The sequence below is a fragment of the Epinephelus moara genome, chromosome 1 (assembly GCF_006386435.1).
Source record: "Epinephelus moara isolate mb chromosome 1, YSFRI_EMoa_1.0, whole genome shotgun sequence".
NCBI classification, from domain to species: Eukaryota; Metazoa; Chordata; class Actinopteri; order Perciformes; family Serranidae; genus Epinephelus; species Epinephelus moara.
In genome coordinates, this window is record NC_065506.1 from 40,379,281 (window position 1) to 40,399,026 (window position 19,746).

Below are 19,746 nucleotides of genomic sequence, written 5' to 3' on the forward strand. Positions count from 1 at the left end.
GGGAGGGGGGAGAGAAGGGGGAGACGGGGAGGGAGAAAAAGAAATTCCTGACACAAAGCCGTCGGTTAAAAGGTGGCTTGTCATTTACGAGGACGAGCAAGAGGTTAGCGCGGCGGTGCCGTGACACTGACCACCTTTGGGTGTTTTTTATTATTCCAGGAGCAGAGTTCAGGATTGCACGGACCTCCTTTTCTTTTTGTGTACATTTCTGCAAGCGGTGAACAGCGAGAGGCGCATAGCACACATCGTGTACATGCATGGTATCAGAGAGGGTCAATTTATTCGCCTTTTACCCTCTCTGCTCACCGGAGTGGTTTCCACTCGTGAAGTTAGCTATACGGTGTGTGCCGGGGGGGGCTCTCTGCTCTGTGTATTTCAAAGGCAGGGGCTGACAATGTGTGTGTGCGCGTGTGTGTGTGCACCGCCGTTATAGAAAAGCAGCTCAGTGTGAAGCTACAGCCTGCATAATAAAAAATCCACTGCCAGGGCAGGTTTAGCAGGCTAAGCTACAGAGCTAGTTGCTGCTACTGTAGCCACAAGGTAGAGACAGACAGGCGAGCAAGGCGAGTTACACACACATAGACACACACACACACTGAATGCACACGGCGAGGAGACCGTGAAGCATGCTGCACACAAATCGGCCTGCATTTGCAAAGAAAAAAAAAGAGCACATTTTCCGAGAAGCAGCAGCAGCACTAGTTCAGGTTTTGGAGTTTGCCTTGGGAGAAATGACTACTGAGGTGACGCGTGTGCAAGGCGTCTGACAGGGCAGCTTTTAATTTGGGTGAAATTATTATTTTTGAAGGTCCTGGAAGATCTGCAAACTTATTATTGGATGCACAGGAGTTATATTTTCATTATTATAACTCAAAGGCTTGCGTTAGGTTTTTGTTTCTTGCAGGACCTGAGGTTACCAACCTTTATTTTCTAGGCTGCTGGCATACATTTGTCTGACTTAAAAACACATATCACAGAAAGTAGAATCCAGCTGACCCAGAAAATATAAATCAATGCTTTTGTGAAAATAGGACAGTGTTTTTTTCTGCTTTCAATAGGGAGGCTGTTTGCTTTGAGATATTCAACAACTGGAGGTCACAGCTTCTTTTTTTTCCGTTACTCACCACTGCATCACAGGATTTAACCAACAAATGAACTCCGGAGCTGCTGATTACCCTCCAAAAAAGATGTTAAATTGAGGGCATTTCTTCTTCTTCTTCTTCTTCTTCTTGTGCTGGTGGCTGCATCAGGAGGTCTGGTATAAAAAGCCTGTCAAGCCCACAGTGGCCACTTTGCTATCAGTCAGGGAGGTCAGGCAGGAGGGAGAACTCAGGGCTGCAAGGAGACACACAGCGGAGCCCGGTGAGTGAGCTCTGGAGATGCAGAAAACTCACCTTTTTTTTTGCAGCATTTTACCTCCAGATTTTAATGTGTTTTTACCTAATTTAGCCTTTATTGTGTGGTTATGCCAGAGCAGCTCAGATGGCAGATTAATTGCTACTGGTTAATTTCAGAATTAGAGCACCAGGCCTGGAATAACAAAAGCAGAACTTTATTTTTGTGTGTTTATGTGTAATTGTCAGACCTGTTCTGTGCATGCATTTTGAAGAATTACTGAAGGCGTTGCAGTGTATTTGATCACCAGCAGAGCATTATAACTTGCTGCTTTCTTTTTTCTTGGTTAAATTTCAAGGGGCTAATGCCTCAGAGGCCATGCCTGCAGTATTTTTTTTTACATTTGAATATATTAGTTTGCATTAAAACCAGCTGAGCAGCAGAGCAGCAATTAAAAAACGTGCCTTGCAGATTGTAAATTGTCGCCTTAAGAGTCCAGTGTTTAGTTTTTGAAAGAATTTCTGTTCACTTAACGAGAATGCCATGTTGTTTTTAAAAGGTAGAATAAATCTGCTAATTACATTTAAGTTGCCTCGCTGCGTTTTTCTAATTAGGATTTCATTTTAATGGAGAGTAGTTCAGGAATTTGTTTCTTTCTTTCAAAATTAAATTGTGACAGTAAAAAAAGAATGCTGTTTTTATTTGTGGTGTCTGAAACCAAGCAAGAACACTATAATTGCAGCATAAAGTATTGATCACATTGTGATTTGGCATGATTAGAAACAGATCAGCTCCTTCCATGATGTGTGCTCAGTCATTTAATCTCTTCAAGCCTTCTGTTTTTGTTGTGTATTTTAATTTTGGAACAGGAAAAACATCTAAATGTTTTCACAGAGGTTTTAAGACCCTCCAACCAGTGTGCTCAGAAGAGGGTGCATGCCGTGTGGTCCTGTTTCAAGCAGCTGACGTGTGTGTGTCTCTTTGCTCCCTGTCGCTGCAGACTGCAGTGTGTCGTGGTCGTGTTGGTCGGCCGGGTCGCTGCTGCTGCTGCTCCTGCTGCCACTGCTGCTGCTGGGAGACTTCCTGGGCTTCTTGAGCGGCTCTGAAGGATGACCGCTGCACGGCTCGCTGCTGAATCCCGGTGAACGAACGGCGTCTCATGTCCAAACGGCGGAAGGATGGCTCATGGCAAAGTGACCATCACGGTGGACGAGTACAGCTCCAACCCCACACAGGCCTTCACACACTACAACATCAACCAGAGCCGCTTCCAACCTCCTCATGTCCACATGTAAGTGTCACACACACTCTCATACACATATAGAAGTGAATCACCTGCCACGTAACCTAAAATCAGAATTAAAAACTATCATTACCTGCCAAAATAAATTCAGACCTGCAACTTTTAAACACACACTCATCCAGGGTTTTTTTTTTGTCTTGATTTGTTTTATTTCATTTTATGTTTTGAGGCTGGTTTTGTATGAAGTGTTCAGAAGATGCAATAATCCAGACAGTGGAGAAGACACTTAGAAATTTTGAGTTGCAACAGGAAGCCAATCAGGAGCCTGTTTGATGCAGAGTCTTTGTTTATACTTTGATTTAATTGGCTCAAGCTCAGAGAATGTACGGTGGCCATCGAGGACAAACTCTGACAGCAGGCAGACACCAAAAACTGCACTGTGTAACATTTAAGGAAATTAAATACCACTGGTTAAAATAAAGTTTGCAGCGTGTGTGGCAGGTGAACCACAGAAGTCCCATTTTAAAAACATGCAGCGTTTACACAACGAAAACCAAATGCTCTCCATGCTTCACGCAGATTTAGAAAAGCTTTTCTGACTCAGATGTTTTTACTCCCTGTCGTGCGTCGCGGACGGCTCACCACTGTTCCCTATGAGACTGTTATCGTTTTTGCCATGTTGTCATTGCGGTGCATGAGCGCTTTGTCCGCATTAGGGCGCTCTTTTTATTTATTTATCAGACCAGTTACTTAGCGTGGCTCTTGTCTGATGTGGTTACGCTCTGCCTCTCATTAGTGGGTCAGAGTGCTGTGACCCGTCAGCCCCTCGCCACGCACACACTCATCAGAGCACTGTGTGTGTTTTATCTGTGGACAGATATTAACACACAGCTGCATGTGTTTGCATGCTTTGTGCCTTCTCCCAGTTACAGCAGTGATGAGGTTTTATGAAAGATTTGCGAGTGATTGTTGGTCACATGCACAGTGTGCTTGTTGAGATATTATGTATTCACTGAGAGTGTTGTGTAAAGAGTTAAGCTGCAGCAGGGACAGGAAGTGACTGAAGGAGAGCGCCACAGTGCTGTCCGTCTGCTGTTTTCAGAGTGGATTTGTGGATTTTATTTTGCTCTCTGACTGAACTTTATTCTTTGTTGGGTAATTTTGGTTTGATTTGGCTGTTTTAGATGCACGATTAGAGCTTAGCAAAAAGCTGACACATGTTCCTTCTGCCTTTCTTAATTTCTAGTTGCCATTTTCGATATTACAAGTCAGTGTTGTCACGACAATGGAATTTCTGAGTCCAATACAATACCTTGAAAAATATTGATAATTGATACCATTTGCAATACTACGGGGAAAAACTGTCAGTGAGGGCATACAAGTTACATTTTTTATTAAAAGATAAATATGAAAAGAGACTATAACAAGACAAAGACGACTTTTCTTTTGTTTGTTAGTAGCAGAGAAAAGCAGAATGTCTGTCGTTAAACATTAACAATAAGAGAGCTCAGCAATAAGACAGCTGGTACCGATGTATTGATACTGCGGAAAATGAGTACTGAAACAGTTTGAAATATTCAAAATTGCTCTGTATTGATAAATCGGTATTTTTGACAGCACTATTTCAGGTGCAACAAATAAGAAAAAAATAAATATTTGGCCAAAAAAGTTAAATATGATGCACCCTGGTGGTGATTTAAAACTTGTTGCTAATTTAAGTTTTAGAAAGTCACACATCTATCAGGCATAAATGTCAGAAAATAGATCCTGTGCAAACATCATGCACTAATTACATAAGTGCAGCTGTTTGTCTTGTTATAGACAGATTTGACAGTTTTGTAAATACAGCAAATCTTGAAATATAATTAAATTGTTGAAGGTAAAAACACAAAGCTTAAAGCATGTTTTCATTACTGTCCGTAAAGGTGAGCCACAGATTGTCAAGTCAAGACTGATATGATTGACTGTTAAATTTAAAACTCCTCTGTGTTAGTTCCCTCAGAGACCTTGAAACACTGTACGAGAAAACAGCTGCAGTTTGTAAAAATATATTTTTGCCTCTAAATCTAAAAGGAGTTACAAAGTTGAGCTGATGCATCTCTTGTTGCATAATTATGGCAATCTGGGATCAGACTGAAATTAAAGTAAGCAGACTCATACTTGGAGTAAAACACAGCACAACACCGTAAAGTCCTTTCACTTGGTCAGTCCCTCGTCCTGGACGGGGATCAGGTTGCACATGTGCTCAGATCATCCTGTTACGTTGAGGTGTAAGGGAAGTGGCATCATGTTGAGCCAATGGTGGCCGGCGGGGTTGACACACAGAACAGGGGTTTATGTTACATGACGTGTGGGACGTGGTGCTCATGCAGATATATAAACATCATAAAGGAGACGTTTTTAGACAAACGTCAGATAAATTAAAGGGAGAGGAAGATTCGGGCAGCAGTGTGAGATCTGTGCAGACTGAAGAGCTGGAAACTGAACCAGCCGTGCTCTCTCACTTTGGGGAGCAACAACATCTGGCAAACAAGTTTTTTTTTTTTTTTTTTTTTTGTTTACCTCAAACACTCAGATTCCCACAGTTCTGTCTGGATAATCATGTTCATGTAAACAGGATTATTTTGGGGAGATGGTCAAATTATGGAGTCGTGTAAACAGCTGAACGGGGACTCTTACCTTCTTCCCGGTGTTGGCAGTGCTGGCGTTATTGTGCCACTGTGTTGTTTTGGGATTCCTCAGCTGTGAGCAAGGCTGCCAGCACAGCGAGCTTTGGTGCCTCGAATGTGGAAACGGAGACGAGGTCACCTCGCAGTTTGTGTTACGTCAGTCCATTTTAACGGTTGACAAAGACGGCAATAAATCAGGCCAAATGCTTCAATATGAATCAAGGTTAACACATGCCAGACAGCACAGGATTCACCAGAAAGGATTCCAGTTTGATGCTTGAAGAGGCTCCCTCAATTTCTCCTTTTTATTGACAAGGCAAATAATAAATAGTATAAACAATGTTTTCTCCAGCTGTAAAACATGACAGAACAGCCTCTGCAAGGTTCCATTTTTTTCTGAAATTTCACAGCTTATTTTTGGATTTATTACTATTTTATGCCTCTGTGATTGACAGGTTTTGTTATCAGTTCCCTGGAAAGTCTTGGTGTGGTTCGTACCAGCCTTTTATTCTGCAGTGATGCAGCAGTTGACCCTTACTGAAGTTCAGTCGGAGAGGCAGCAGAGAAACCTAACATGAAACCTCTTTGTAGGAAAATAGAAAAACAAGCAAAGTGGGAAAAGAGTTGACCTGCCTGGTGTTCAGGAGGAAAATCCTGAGTTTCTACAAGTGTACGGTCATGTGGAGCTTATTAAGGGCTGCATGATTAATCGAAGTACTATCGAAATGGCAATGTGGCCAATTGCGATATTCAAATCCAGGAGCTGCAATTTTTTGATAAAGGTAAAATATGTCACAACATTATAAACGAAGCATTGTGTTGCTACAAAGATGCCTCGGCCTACAAATCATGTTTCAGATGTAAGGGAACATAGTTGTTTCATACAGACCCTAGCAAAAATCACATCATCATTTTTATATTTTGTTTTCAGTTAAAATGAAATGCAAAAATGACCATTCCCACTAAAATTGCGGCTCATATTGCAATCATAATGTCTATCTACTTAGTTTTATTCCAGCTGATGACAAACAAGAGCAGATTGTGGATGATATTGTACAAAATTATTTATATTTTGTTTAAATGATATTAAGAGTCAGACAGCACGAGTGAAAACAAGTTCTTCCAGCTTCTGCTGCTCGGGGCAATGAAAAATGAAACAGTGACAGCATGTTTAAGGTGCAGGCATGCAGTCAAAATTCCTGAAACTCGGAACAAATAATCACAACGTTCATCTAAATAATCAGTTTAATCGTTTTTTTGCCGATATTGCGCCGTCCTGCTTTTTCCCTCCATTTTCGCTGTGATAGTTTCTGGAGGTGAAGCCGCTGTAGGAAGGGGATGTGTTGAAGCCGTGGAGCCTCTCAGCAGATATGTGTTTGGATAAATACATTAGGCTGTTTCCTGGCTTCCACAGAGCCTGCAGTGTTTTACTCTGCCATTCTTAAACTCAGACTGGGAACCCTGGGATCACACACACACACGCATACACACACACACACACACACACACACACACTTCTATAAGCCCATCCCCCCGCTATGTTTAAGTGCTTATAGAATACACGCTCTGTTCTGGGAAAGTAAAGGCTTGTTTAGATTTGAGAGATAATGATCCGACTTTCTTGGGGGTTCTCGCTAACTGCATCCACAGTATTTGGACATAAATAAAGTTGTTGCTTCTCTGACAGCGAAGACAGAGAGAGTAGAAAAAAGCTCAAGCGAGGGGGTTGCCCGCCATTTGAAATACAATCCCTGCTCTAATGTTTTTGCCCCCCTAGACAGAATATTTAGATTTCTGTGATGGAGCACAGCAGTGCCTTTTGTGTGGTGTGGAAGGTATCGCTCTCTCAACCGCATATGAAAACATGCACACACACACACACACACACGCACAAACACACACAGACAAACACACAGTGGCAGTTACAGACTAATGCTCAGGAACGTGACCTCTAAGTCAAAGTGGGCTTTCTTCGGCGCATGGGACGTCTCTGTCTGTCTGTAAGTGAGCGACAGACTCAGTCCAGCCCTGTTTGTGTCTGGTTTATTTTTCTGCGCCGTCTGTGTTTTCTTTCTTTCTTTCTTTTTTTTTTCCTCCTTTTCTCAGCCCCCTCATCGTCGTCTCGTGAAATGAAATGCTCAGCAACTTGGAACATATGCTTCGAGTTGGGACACTAATGGCTTCAAATCCAATTTGAGCAGGATCTGGGCCAGACTGCGGGAAGGCCCGACACACAGACGCAGACAGACAAACTGACAGAGAGTTGAAACTAAAAGAACTCTACACTGCAGATCTGGGAGTGTTTCAAGACTTTTCTGTGACCCTTATAATAGTCTTAAATAGTCTTGCTGTTAACATTTAATATCCTAGGGCTGTATCAAATGAGTTATTATGTTTTCTAAGAATTTCCTGTTGGAATTGAATCCTTGTTTGGCTTTAATTGAAGATTATTTGCATTAGCGATCACTGTTTTTCAATTAGTATTTTTAAAATGTTCGAATATTGTTCAGAAATTCCAATCACAATTTGTCAAACCCCGAAATGAAGTCTGTTTTGTCTTGCCAACAGTCCAAAACTTAAGATATTCAATTCACAAAGACAGGAACAGAGAAAAGCGTCACGTCTAAGAAGCTAGAAATATTAAACATTGTGCATATCGGCTTCATAAATGATCAATCAATCATCAAAATTGTCATTGCAATTTATGACTGATTGACTGATTGTTTTTGCACAAATCTCAGTAAATATAAAAAGTTAGTATTTTTTGACAACTGCTTGGTTAGAAATAAGCAAATGTCTGCATACAGCAGCCGAGGGAGAAACGTGATCCAAACCTAAATCCTCCTAAATAACACGGAGTTAATCATGTGCACCACATTAGATCGCGCTGGGACGATGTTGTTTGTGGTTTATCTTGATCGCAGATGTGTTGGCATTTCTCACTCAATGACTTAACGGCATTACGCCATTAACGCCTTTAGAGTGTTAATTTATTTAATTCCCGCTGGACCTGCGCACCATGCAAGCCAACACAACTGTGTCAGTGGAGACAGCCGACTTCCCCGGTGCTGCCAGGGTCAGTGATGCGAGGTTTACTCTGATTCAACAACTCTGTTTATCTAGTGTCTCCGTACAGGGTGTGGACGGTTACGTTGTACTGAATATGTATAAAACACGTTCTTTTCTATTGACACAATCAGTAACCCTGTTAAAGTATTTTGTGGTTGTGTTTTCTTGTTTGGCTTCAGAATCATTTTAAAAAGAAGCATGCTGGGACCAGTGACAGTGCCTCAGAGAGAGCAGCCTGGTCCGCCAAGTTGTTGTCCATTCCTCGCTCCAAGTTTTCCTAAGTAGCACTTATAATGGGGACTCTGCTGAGTTAAGAGCTGTCAGAGCATTTTGGAAACATTGTGAATATGGACCCTGGTGGGGTTTTTTTTCTGTCCTGCTTTACTCCACAGTCTGTGTGTCTTTGCCCCGAGCTTTGTTTTTTTATTTCAGGTTTTACATCGGCCTCAAGTTTAATTCCAAGTTTTATGAACAGTGTTGAAAGGCAGTAAATCCGTCTTTGTATAACCTGCAGATATATTCAAAAGTTCCAGTGCTAATACAATACCTCAGTTTAGGTGCCAACACCTCGCGCTCCTCCTTACAACTCTTTACTTTGAGAAATATAGAAATGTTTTTCTGCAAAACTTTTCCAATAAGATACATCATCTAATTTTGTTGTAGCACAAAGTAATTGCACAAGATTTGAAATGCAGTACAACTAAAAAACAGTTTATTTAAATCTGACAAAATAAGCAAATGACTCTGGATAATTTTGGTCATTTTATTTTAAGTGCAAGCTGCTGCTCTGCGGGAAGAGAGACAGTGAGAGAAACAGCATGTAGAGGCCAGCATATTTTCATACTTGATGAAATAAAGGTTTATTAATTGATTGTTGGAACAGTTGAACGATAAATAAGGTTTCTGTCGAGTTGAAATAGAGTGTATGGTCGTTTTTTTCTGTTTAATAAACAAAATAGATGTCAGAATATTTTCTTTCTTGGCATTTGTGACTTCATTTTGTTTATTTATTAGACTAAAAAAGCAAAGACAGCTTGTGGAACATAGTGATCTCGACACTGGTCTCCTAGCTGACACTATGGGAAGGGACAGGGACTGACCTGTACACACACACACACACACACACACACCTGCATGAATATATCCCTATCACTGGTTGTCGTTGTCTGTATCAAGGAAGAATTGGCTGCGTTGACTCAAAATCTTTAATCACATGGATTTAATATTTATGTACAACCTGAATGTTTTGTGAATGACAGAATGGTGGCGTTTCGTTATGAAAAAGTGCACAAATGTTTCCTCTGCCTACTCTATTGTTTTCTATATCAGGATACCTCAGATTTGTCGTCAGGTTGACCCATATTTAGGTTCGTTTTTCAGCAGTTGGGGTGAAGTGGTAATGTTGCACACAGAAGGAGTATCGTTGTTGTGGTTTTCTGATTTAGTAAAAACTTGACCGGAACATTCAGCAGCCCATCAGTGTTTTCTGTGGCATAGAAACATCTCTTGTAAACACAGAGGACATGCTGCATCCTTTTCCCTCTTTTTGGGCAGTTACTCACGTTATATAAAAAATCATTCACTCACCACACCTGAGCTCAAAACATAAATTTTAATGCTCTGAAATTGAAATTCTTTAAACCCCTCTCACAAACATGGGAAAAAAATATTCCACATTTAACAAACTCCTTCTCCTCCAGATGCCTTGTTAATTATTCCCGCCCTCTGAATAATTGAGGAGCTCGTAAGTATGAATCATTTAATGACGCCGCCGCCTGCATCCATACACGTGGAGATTCTGACACGAGCTGGCGAGGAAACGGCACCAGAAGAACACGGCCTTCACACATTCATTTTAACACTGTCCTAGTTTTTATTAATGAACTCCTTGAGATTTTTTTTTTTTTTTTTTAAATTTTATTTTATGGGCCGGATTTCCTTTTCTTAATATAATGGAAGAGCGCTGTAAATGCGGTCGAGGAAAGTGTTTTTTTATAGCATGTGTTTCTGCAGAGTGAGAGGAGCAGCCCCAGTTTCACAGCTGATGTCGTTATGTATGTACACAATGAAAATCAACTTCTTTTTTTTAATTAATGAGTCTGTGTGTTGAGAGCCGGTGAGGTGGTCGGATGATAATTAAACAGGACATTTCCATCTCTGTGTTGATAAATGTGGCTTTGCAGCTCATGTGACACAACACAAAATGGACTGTTGAAGAAGGGACCCTGTGTCTTGCATCATGTCGTGGATGAACAAGTTAGACCTTGTTTACTTCAGCAGCGGGGAATGCTTTGAAGATGAAAATACTTGGCATAATTGGCAATTTAACAGTGGAAAGATGTGTGACTTTCAAACAGAAATGTCGACATTTCAGAACTCGCCATGTTGTCTAATTTGCCGTTGAACACATCACAGTTTTTTCACCCTCTCCTCCAGTGTTAATAGATTTTAGATAGAAACTAGAAAAGTGCACTCAGTAGAGTGCAGATCTCCGCCAGGCAGCCGGCTGGGCTGATCGTGGCCACTCTTGACAATTCCTGTAATTTCAGCAAACAGTGCAGCACGTCTCAGAAGCGTTCCAGGAGCTAATAAAAATACACGCCTCGTCTGTTGTTCTCGGAGCCACGGCACAAAGCAGACAGAGTTTTCCTGCTAACAGGTACTGCATGTGAAATATTAATATGGTATAATTATGAGGATGAATGTATTTTTAATAACTAAAACACAACCAGAAATCTTTTATCCCTGTCATTCTTAACTGGAGTATAAATGGTATTCATTTTGTCTGTCGGCTACAGCACAACAAAGAAGGAAATAACGAAAAAGAAACCATTTACTGAGCCTTTTTACCTGCTTGTGGTAGAAGGACAAATTCTGAAATTGAAGCAGGCAAAACTCCGCTTCTGAAACACGCCCTGGACCTGCAACAGAAGGCAAGGCTTTTCGTTTTTAGCCTAGTCGACTTCTGCAAGACTTGCGCCCCCTACTGGCCAGTCAAAATTTGTGAGAAGTCAGCAGTCAATGACGACGCAAGACAGGATATTTGGATATTCGAATATTTGTTTCTATGGGTAGGTATTAGTTATGAAAATTTGGTATTCGATATTGTTTTTTGTTTTTTTTTACATATTTTTTGGTGCTAAATGTAGTCTTTTTGTTGTTGGTAAATGTAGGTTATCAATAAAAATCAAAACTTTTAAATTGCATTGTTAAAAATGTGAAAATATAGTATCCTACCAACGTAGCTTGTGCACACGGTACGCTTGAGCGCATCAGTCTGAGGCTGTGGATCAATGCCAAGTTTTACCACTTTATCACTATTCCCTCTAACTTGTAGCTGTTTTTTCGTTATCTTTTGAATTTAATATGAATTATGGAACCGTTTTTGTCTACGTTTGTTTCCCCCGTTTTGTACAATAAATTTTTGTTTAAAGTTTCAACAAGTTTCGTTTGGAGTGCGTGACACAAGTGTGTTTTGAAAACGACCGCGGACTGTCACCTGCTCAATGCATTAGTACCTTCGGATGCCATGACAGTAATAGCCAATAATGTCAAAATATCATTTACAGACCGATTTAACAGACGATCACTGCTGCCCGACCCGCAGGTCCATTTGCGGTCCCGCGGGTTACGGGTCGACCTGCGCATCACTACTCAGCTCAGTCTATAAAGGCTGTACACAACAGTAGACATTATATTCTATTCAGGCCGGCAGAACCAGCAGCGCATCTCTACAGTGCACGGCACTGCTGATTAACCATTTTATTGCAGCACAGAGTGTCTGCCAGCAACCAATTACTTGGGCTTCCTACAACTTGTTTCAGCGGTTCTGATTTAATCAGAAGACAAATTAAACAGGATGACTAGCCAATGTGAAAATCAAAAGAAAGCATAGAATAATGTACTGAAGGAGACTGTTGTGCCATCACATTTTTTTGTGGTTTGAGAGCAAAGATCCGGTTGCCGCTGTGCAGAACTCCGCAATACAATTAGGTCCAAGACCCCCGACCCCCCCCCCGGCCACCTGTGAAAGAATATTCATTATAAATTCTGCCAAACGTCCAAATGTTAAAAAATGGTATTCAGGACAGCCCTACACTAGCGTACACAAAATATTACACCGACGAGTCCGGCAGTTTACACAGAGCAATGATCGTCCGGCAGCGAGATTAGCCATGGAGATTCGTATACACACACTCACACACAGACACACACACACACACACACACACACACACACACACACACACACACACACACACACACAAAGTGGGTTAGTGTTTGCTTCATGTTTTTTGTTTCTCTTTTTCCACTTATGTTCTCATTTAGCTAAATACGGTCATCACAATTATAAATAACTTATTTGTCTTGGTTTTGCGAAACCCAACTATTGAGCCCAAACATTTGTTTTTACTTTATCTCAAAGTCCAAAGGTTTTCACTGTTACTGTTGTACTGTAATTGTTATAGTACAGTTATTTTATTAGTTTGTGGTGCAGCTACAACCTGAAGGTAAACTCCATCTGACGTCTGTTCGTGTTTGCGGTTGTCTGGGTTAAAACAAAAAGTGTCTCCAGATGACAGATGATGATTCACTTTTAGGAGCTAAAATGTGTTCAGGATTTTGTTCTCTAAACTTTTGTCTGATCTGTTGTGTGTGTTTTTTTTCTGTGTTGGTTGTTGCTCTGATTCGCTGCAGATCCTTTGTGTGAGGTTTGTTTGGGTCACATGGTTCTGATTGGTCACTTGTAATGGAAACACTTGTTCTCCCAGCCTGATTCCAGACCTCTGAGTCTCGACACATTTTTTTTATTGATCAGAAACAAGCAAGACATTCAGCTTTTTAGGCGGGATTCAGACAGTGTCATCTTCCTCTTCTCCTGACAGATTATGGTCCATAGATGGAGATGAGAAAGATGAGTTATACAGGTTGTTATAGGTCGACTTGCAGATATAATGACTCTTAAATGAACATTTTCTTTGATCAACATAGCAAATGTCAACCTAGCTGCTTTCGTGTGGACTGAAAATGACGTTGGGATGAATATGTCAGACCCCCCCTCCCTTGTCCCAGACAGAAAATGGCTAACATGAACACAGTGTCAGACTGAATAATGAAGTGAAAACGAAATTCAGTCTGCTTATCAGGCTACTGATGTACCACAGAAGGACTTTTCTGGAATTGAAAATGCCTCTGTGGCGTGGAAATCTATAATTATTAATCAAAGACGAGAGTTTCCAATTAATAGTGCAGCCTCATGTTTACGTCTCACCTTGCCATCCCTTGCTCTTTTTCCTCCTAAACAGTTTGTGGAGAAGCAGCAGTCGGGCTTCAGGTCTCCGGAGAACAAAGAGCCCGTCCCATTTTGCGGCCTTTTGTTTCTGTCAGCCTGCCACTGCTCACCGCCAGGAGTGGAGGGGCTTTTGTAACTGGAGAACCCTTGATTAAGTTCCCTCTCCACCCTTGACCTGCTGCTGGAGCCCGGCGGGACGGTGCTGGTGGTGGAGTCAATGGTGGTTGGGGAGGGGGGCGTTAAGTGACAGTTGACATAGGACAGGTCTGCTGTTTTTGAGATTTGAAGCCCTTTTGATGTCTTTGAGATTTTGGCCTCCGAGCCCCCCGAGCCTGGCATCACAGGGCACGATCTCCCGATGATGTCACTTCCCTCTTGACATGAAATGGAGGCAAAGCTGCCCGAGCCTGCAACTTCTCAGCGTGACAAGTCCTCCATTTATGCAGTTTAGAGTGTGTTTAGTTTGCCTTTACTGGTAATCAGTGTTTTGTTTATAATACACGGGACTCATTTCACTTCATGGGAGCTTGAACACTCTTTTTGTATTTCTCTGTAAGGTGTAAAGAAATTGGTGAATACATGCTGCCTTTAGAAATGGAGATAAGTCATTAAATTAGTCCTGAAAATGATCTGGGAGACAGGGTAGTGTTTAAGTTGTTTTCGGTCTCGGGATGCGATCGCTTCCATCTTGTGTTTTAACAGGAGCAGCAACTGTAATGCTTTAATTGTAGGTGTTATACTGACACTAAAGCATTTGTTTATTTTGTACAGAGGCCTGTTACTGTCGGGTACGTGCAGCATGTAGGCATACACAAGTGCAGGTATTTGTGGATGTTACAAAGGGGAACATTTCCTTAATTACTAACGATCATTGCTCTATGTGTATATTTTACTTTTAGCTGTATAAACATGCTTTTCTACAAACCCTTTCTTTCATTAAACAAAAGAAACCACAAGTGTTGTTTAAATAAAGGCAGCTGTGCAGTTTTTCCTTAGATAATGAGTAAAGAATCATGAATCGGACTAGATATTTGTCGCGAGATTAAACAGTTTCCAGTAAATTTTGAGAGGTACAAAAGCAGTATTGAGATATAAGGCACTTGATCCTAATTATTTGATAATATTTTTAAAAAAGCAGCATTATTTTCAAGTCCTTAACTGGATCTTTACATAAGCTGGATATACCTGGGTACAGAAAATATGTCTTGAAAGAGCTACATTTGAATGCACTCTTACAAAACGTGGTAGCTGAAGGGTCGGAGAGTGATAATCGCTGCTTGACACAGTGCCGTCAAATGAAGCTGGCATGCTTTTTTTAATCTGTACCCTCTGCTGTGAGCCATGTTGTCTGTTCAAACTACTCCACTAGTTTATTCTCCCAGCAGTCTGCTGGTTGGTGTTTGGCCCCGGGGGCCACGTCGTGCCCGTCTCCTCAGCCTTCCTCCCATCAGCCCTGCAGCCAGGCGGACTGTCAGCAGCACAATTAAGGGCTGTGCCGTAATGAAAGGGGCATTAGCAGAAGCAATTTATTTCCCAGCGCAGTGCCGGAAGGTTTCTCCGGTGCTGATATTCCAACGCAGGCTTTGTGTGCCATACTTGGCCATTATGGGAGGGATGAGGAGGACGCACCCTGCCTGAACAAATGGAGTTAAGGGGGAGAGAGGAAGAAGAGGGGGGGTTGCATTAAGGTCATCATTCACCGTTCTTTAAAATCAATTCTCATTTGAATATTTTTTATAGTGCGCTTGTGTTCATTCTTTTTTTCCTCCTCTCTCGTGAATATCCATCATTCGACATGTTCTGTTTGTGCTTCTGCCCCTTTTCTTCCTGTTGGGTTTTCTTGTTTGCTTGTTTCTCTCTCCCACCTTTGCCTCTTTCTCCGCTCCCTTGATTACCCCCCCCCCCCACCACAACCATCTCCACCACCCTCACCACCCCCCTCTCCGTTATTCCTGTGTTCATTTTGTTCCTCTGAAGTTTATTGAATTAGCGCAGACAGCTGAAATGCAGAAGATAAGAGAGGCGCTCTCTCTGCTCCTCTCAGAGAAATGGTATTGCACCGTGGATGAGTGAGCGGTGTGTGTGTTTGTGTGTGTGTGTGTGTGTGTGTACAGCAGGGGGAGGGGAACTGATGCAGAGGTTATAGAGGGAGGAAATGGGGAGCATTGTGTTTTGATGTTCCTCCTGAAAGAGCGATAAAGACGGTGTGAGTTTAGTGGAAGAGCAGTGACTGTTTGGTCTCCAGCTCTGCTGTGATTATCTTTTTAAATTCATTATTAATGTAACGTCGTGGACAAACGTTCTTTTATAGATTTTGTTGTGAAGTTCGACAGGGCCGTGGTGAAGTACGGACGTCCATTTCCAGTCTGCTGTGATTTAAGTGCCGATCATTGAGGCTGCATATTGTTTAGAAATAGTTTTGTTTTTGTTGGCACACCCTGTTCAGCTCAATAACACAGACTGACAGTTAAACACATGAAAAGTACATATTATTTTCTCCTTTTTGTATCACAGTTCAAATAGTTTTACGTCCTGGAAATCATCAGGGGCTGTAACAAATTATTTTATCATTATGGATTCCTCTATCGTCTGTTAGGTCAGAAATAGTGAAAAATGCTGATATAAAAAATACTAAACGTGTGACACAAAAATATCTGCAAAACCTCACATTTAAGCAACTGGATAAATGACTTAAACAATTTGATTGTTTTTTAAACTTCTGTTAGTCAACTGTTTGATTAATCTCTATACCGTTTCAAGCATTAAAACATATTTTTAGTGGTGACATCATGGTACCAGAAGCAACTTTTCTGACCCTGTTTGATAGAGAATTTAAATTTAGGAAGCAAGTTGTCATGGAAATACTGTATGCGAATGATTTTAATTTTTATGACCTGCAGCTCACATCGTCATCACAAAATTACCAGGAATTCTGCTGCATGTGTTGTGCTCGTTTTATGATGAGTGAATTATAAAGTTATATTGCAGTTGCGTGTGCACACACACACAATCACTGCCTGTAGAGCTGGCTTGATTAGAGCTTTGTCTTTCTGCTACCCTCTAAACCAGATAGAGTGCGAGTCTCGATCCTGTTTGTCGCGTATGAACAGGTCAGCTTTAGTTGATTAGCAGTCAATCCACATTTCCCCTTTGACCCCTGGAGGTTTCAGGTGGCTGTGTCCCCGCTGGTGGCCTCGTATTGATGAGAAATCATTAGCAGGACAACTCCATTAACAGTGACGAGAGAGGCAGGAGCTGGAGGTTAATCCTGCGGCAGCAGGTGGCGGCAGGTATAAAATGGACAGAGACCCAGACTGGACTGTGATTGACATGTGTTTCTGTCTGAGACAAGTGGGCAGCTCAGAGGTCGTTGACCCATTAACCTTGCCAGGACTTGGAGGGGGGCGTTGCTGCCAGGAAAAAAAAAATTGATTCATCAAAGTAGTGCATTTTTAAAATTGATTTTAATTCTTTAATGCCTGAATCGATGTAATTCAAATGCTATTGTTCATTTTAGTCTGAGTGGAAGTAAAATAATTGTTGTCATCTATGATTAAAGTGAGGTCATATTCATTCTAGAAAAACAAAGCCAGACCTTCAGTTATCAGCTGTTGCAACTCAGATTCAGGTCATGCAAACCCCAGCGCTGGGGGTCTGATGCAGGACAGCCCCGACTTCACGCCAAATCAGTGTAGTTTCTGTTGCTGCTGTTACATGAGCTGCAGTGAACCCTGGTGCCGGGGTTTGCGATGGCTAAATTCAAGTTTCTACAGCTGCTGCAGGTACACCTCTAGAGCTGCAGCCCACTCTCCTCCTAGCGAAATAGTCTCCTCGGCAGGGAGCAAGGTAGAGAGACCGCAGGTTGCGCTAGCTAAATTCGTATCTCATTTGGGTCCTGATATACAAAGAGAGAGCAGGGGAAGGGGCTGAGCGAAATCAATGCACTGCACACAGCTCAACGATGAAATAATAAATAAGATTTAGCTAATTTTATGTTTAATGTTTTTCTTTATTCTGTTGCACATGTGCATTTTATACACCCCTTTTCTATATATGATGCTGCTGACACAAAAGTCAAAGACACTGACTGACGTAAGATGTGCATTGGTTTTGAAAACATGCCTTATGATGAACACTCTCTAGACGTGTATGATTTAACTTTTTCCCATGGTCTAATGTTTAAAAAAGGAAACAAAAATTGCAATAATTTATAATAATGAATTGCAATACTTGAAGCAAAATCACAGTACATATCAAATCGGCACCCAAGTGTTGTGATAGCATCGATTTGGGAGATAAGCGTGTCCCCACCTTATGATGCACTACAAGTATGAAGGTTTGTGGACACCCCTGTCCACGTACTTGTTAACTTTTGATTGTTTATCATGATTTACACAAGGCTTGTTTTGTTCCAGTTAAGAGGAATCTTAATCCAACTCTTCGTTGTAGGATCAGCGTGGGGAAAGCCCTGTCTTGTTTTAACATGTCAATGTCCCTGTGCACAAAGTCAGCATCAGAAAGAAATGCTTGTCCCAGTTTGATGTAGAAGAACTTGACTGGTCTGCAGAGTCCTGACCACAACCCACATTTGGTATAAACTGGAATGCTGAATGGGAGCCAGACCTTATCACCCAACATCAGTGTTTGACCAGCGAGGTTCCAACATCTCTCAGAGCGGAGGCTGTTAAAGCAGCATAGGTCTTCACCTTCTTCAGATTGTTCACATACTTTTGCCGATGTATTGTATGTAAAAATTCTGAAGAGATTCTTCTCTGAATAACACAGTTTCTATAGATTAAAACGATTCCTCTCTTCCCTAAACATAACAAGAGAAACAATTGTTGCTGCTCGTGTCTGCAGATCCGTCACAGCAATCGTATTTGATCACGAGTCTCTCAAATGAATACGATTAATATTAAGTAATTTACAGCAGAGTAAATAAATCTAAAAATGGCTTTATGTGAGCGTGCAGGAGTTCTGTCTGGGGAGCATTTGGGGTTGTGTTTTTATTAAGTTCAGTGCATTTTTTGTTTGTACACAAAAGTCCTTTAATACAGATTAATAGAGAAGTTGAAGTGTTAAGGTCAGTTTCTTAACACCTCAGATCTTTCATGTTTTGTCTCTCTGCTGAAAATCCATCTGTCATTTCAATATTATCAAAATCCTCCTTATTGTTTGTAGATGATCGAGAGGGAGAGGATGGGTTATAGTTGGAAAGCATTCACCTGCCTCGTGTCTCTGTTTTGTCCTTTTACCTCCTTTCTTTGATAAAAAAAGGTGGATTTCACAGTTGAAATCATTGGGTGATTGCAGATCTGCAGCGATCCCTCTGGCCGGCTCTTATTTATACATTAGAGCTATACATGAAGTTATCTCTTGTAGTGATGGATAGCGGGTTTAAATGTAACTAATACTAAAGCGCATGATAAGCTCTTTAGCCGGACAGTTTTTTGGCCGCGCAGCAAACCGCCACGTCTATTTTGGACGACGTGAAGACTCGGGAGGAAGTGTTGCAATCAATCACAATGATTATATGGCGTCCTTAAAGAGCTGGACGAGTTGGAGATTGACACAGACCGCGACCTTCTTATCTGCTGCGAGTTAAGTGTCACGTTTGAAGAAGCAAGCTCGGGCTGAACTTTGACCCTGTTTGCTTGTGTGTTTTTCTAAAAGGCCATGGAGCCAAGTGCGCTCAGTCAAATTGAATATCCTCCCACAGACATCAGAGAGCACTCCTTCTTCCCTCCTTCTGTCTCTCCCACGCTGATTTATACTTCGCTTGCTGTTATTCTCCTCCATATGACACATGTAACCAATAACTGTGTCCGGGTTCAGTCCGCTTTTCCGGGATTTAGTTGTGTTTCGCATTTACCTTTTATCGTTTTATGATCTGCAAACATTTGTAAGCCAAAGCAGTTTTCTTTTAACACCGATATTATAAATGGGCTTTTTATGTGATTTATGGAGGCAACTTTATTTTTATTTTTCTACTTTACTGCCAGCTCTAATGTTAATAATCAAATTGAAGTGTTTAATTTTCAATTCACATGAAAGTCCTTGTTGGATTTGCATAGTAACATTTCCATCTGAGGCAGTATGTGATGTGAATAAATTACAACGTTAGATGTGAAAGTAGCA

At 41.4% G+C, this 19,746-nt stretch overlaps 1 protein-coding gene across 4 annotated transcripts in view; it reads left to right on the forward strand.

Moving 5' to 3' along the window:
• The window catches only part of mpped2a (metallophosphoesterase domain containing 2a), an 86,032-nt gene that overhangs the window by 461 nt on the left and 65,825 nt on the right, over positions 1–19,746 (forward strand). The window contains exons 2-3 of one of the 4 annotated variants that reach the window (XM_050043517.1): positions 1,138–1,362; positions 2,336–2,626. In XM_050043517.1, coding sequence (XP_049899474.1) covers positions 2,514–2,626 — 113 coding nt within the window. In that variant the 5' untranslated portion in view covers positions 1,138–1,362; positions 2,336–2,513. Of the gene's footprint in view, positions 1–32; positions 1,363–2,335; positions 2,627–19,746 lie in introns of those variants that run through there. The other 3 variants (XM_050043525.1, XM_050043499.1, XM_050043508.1) reach the window with 3 other exon arrangements.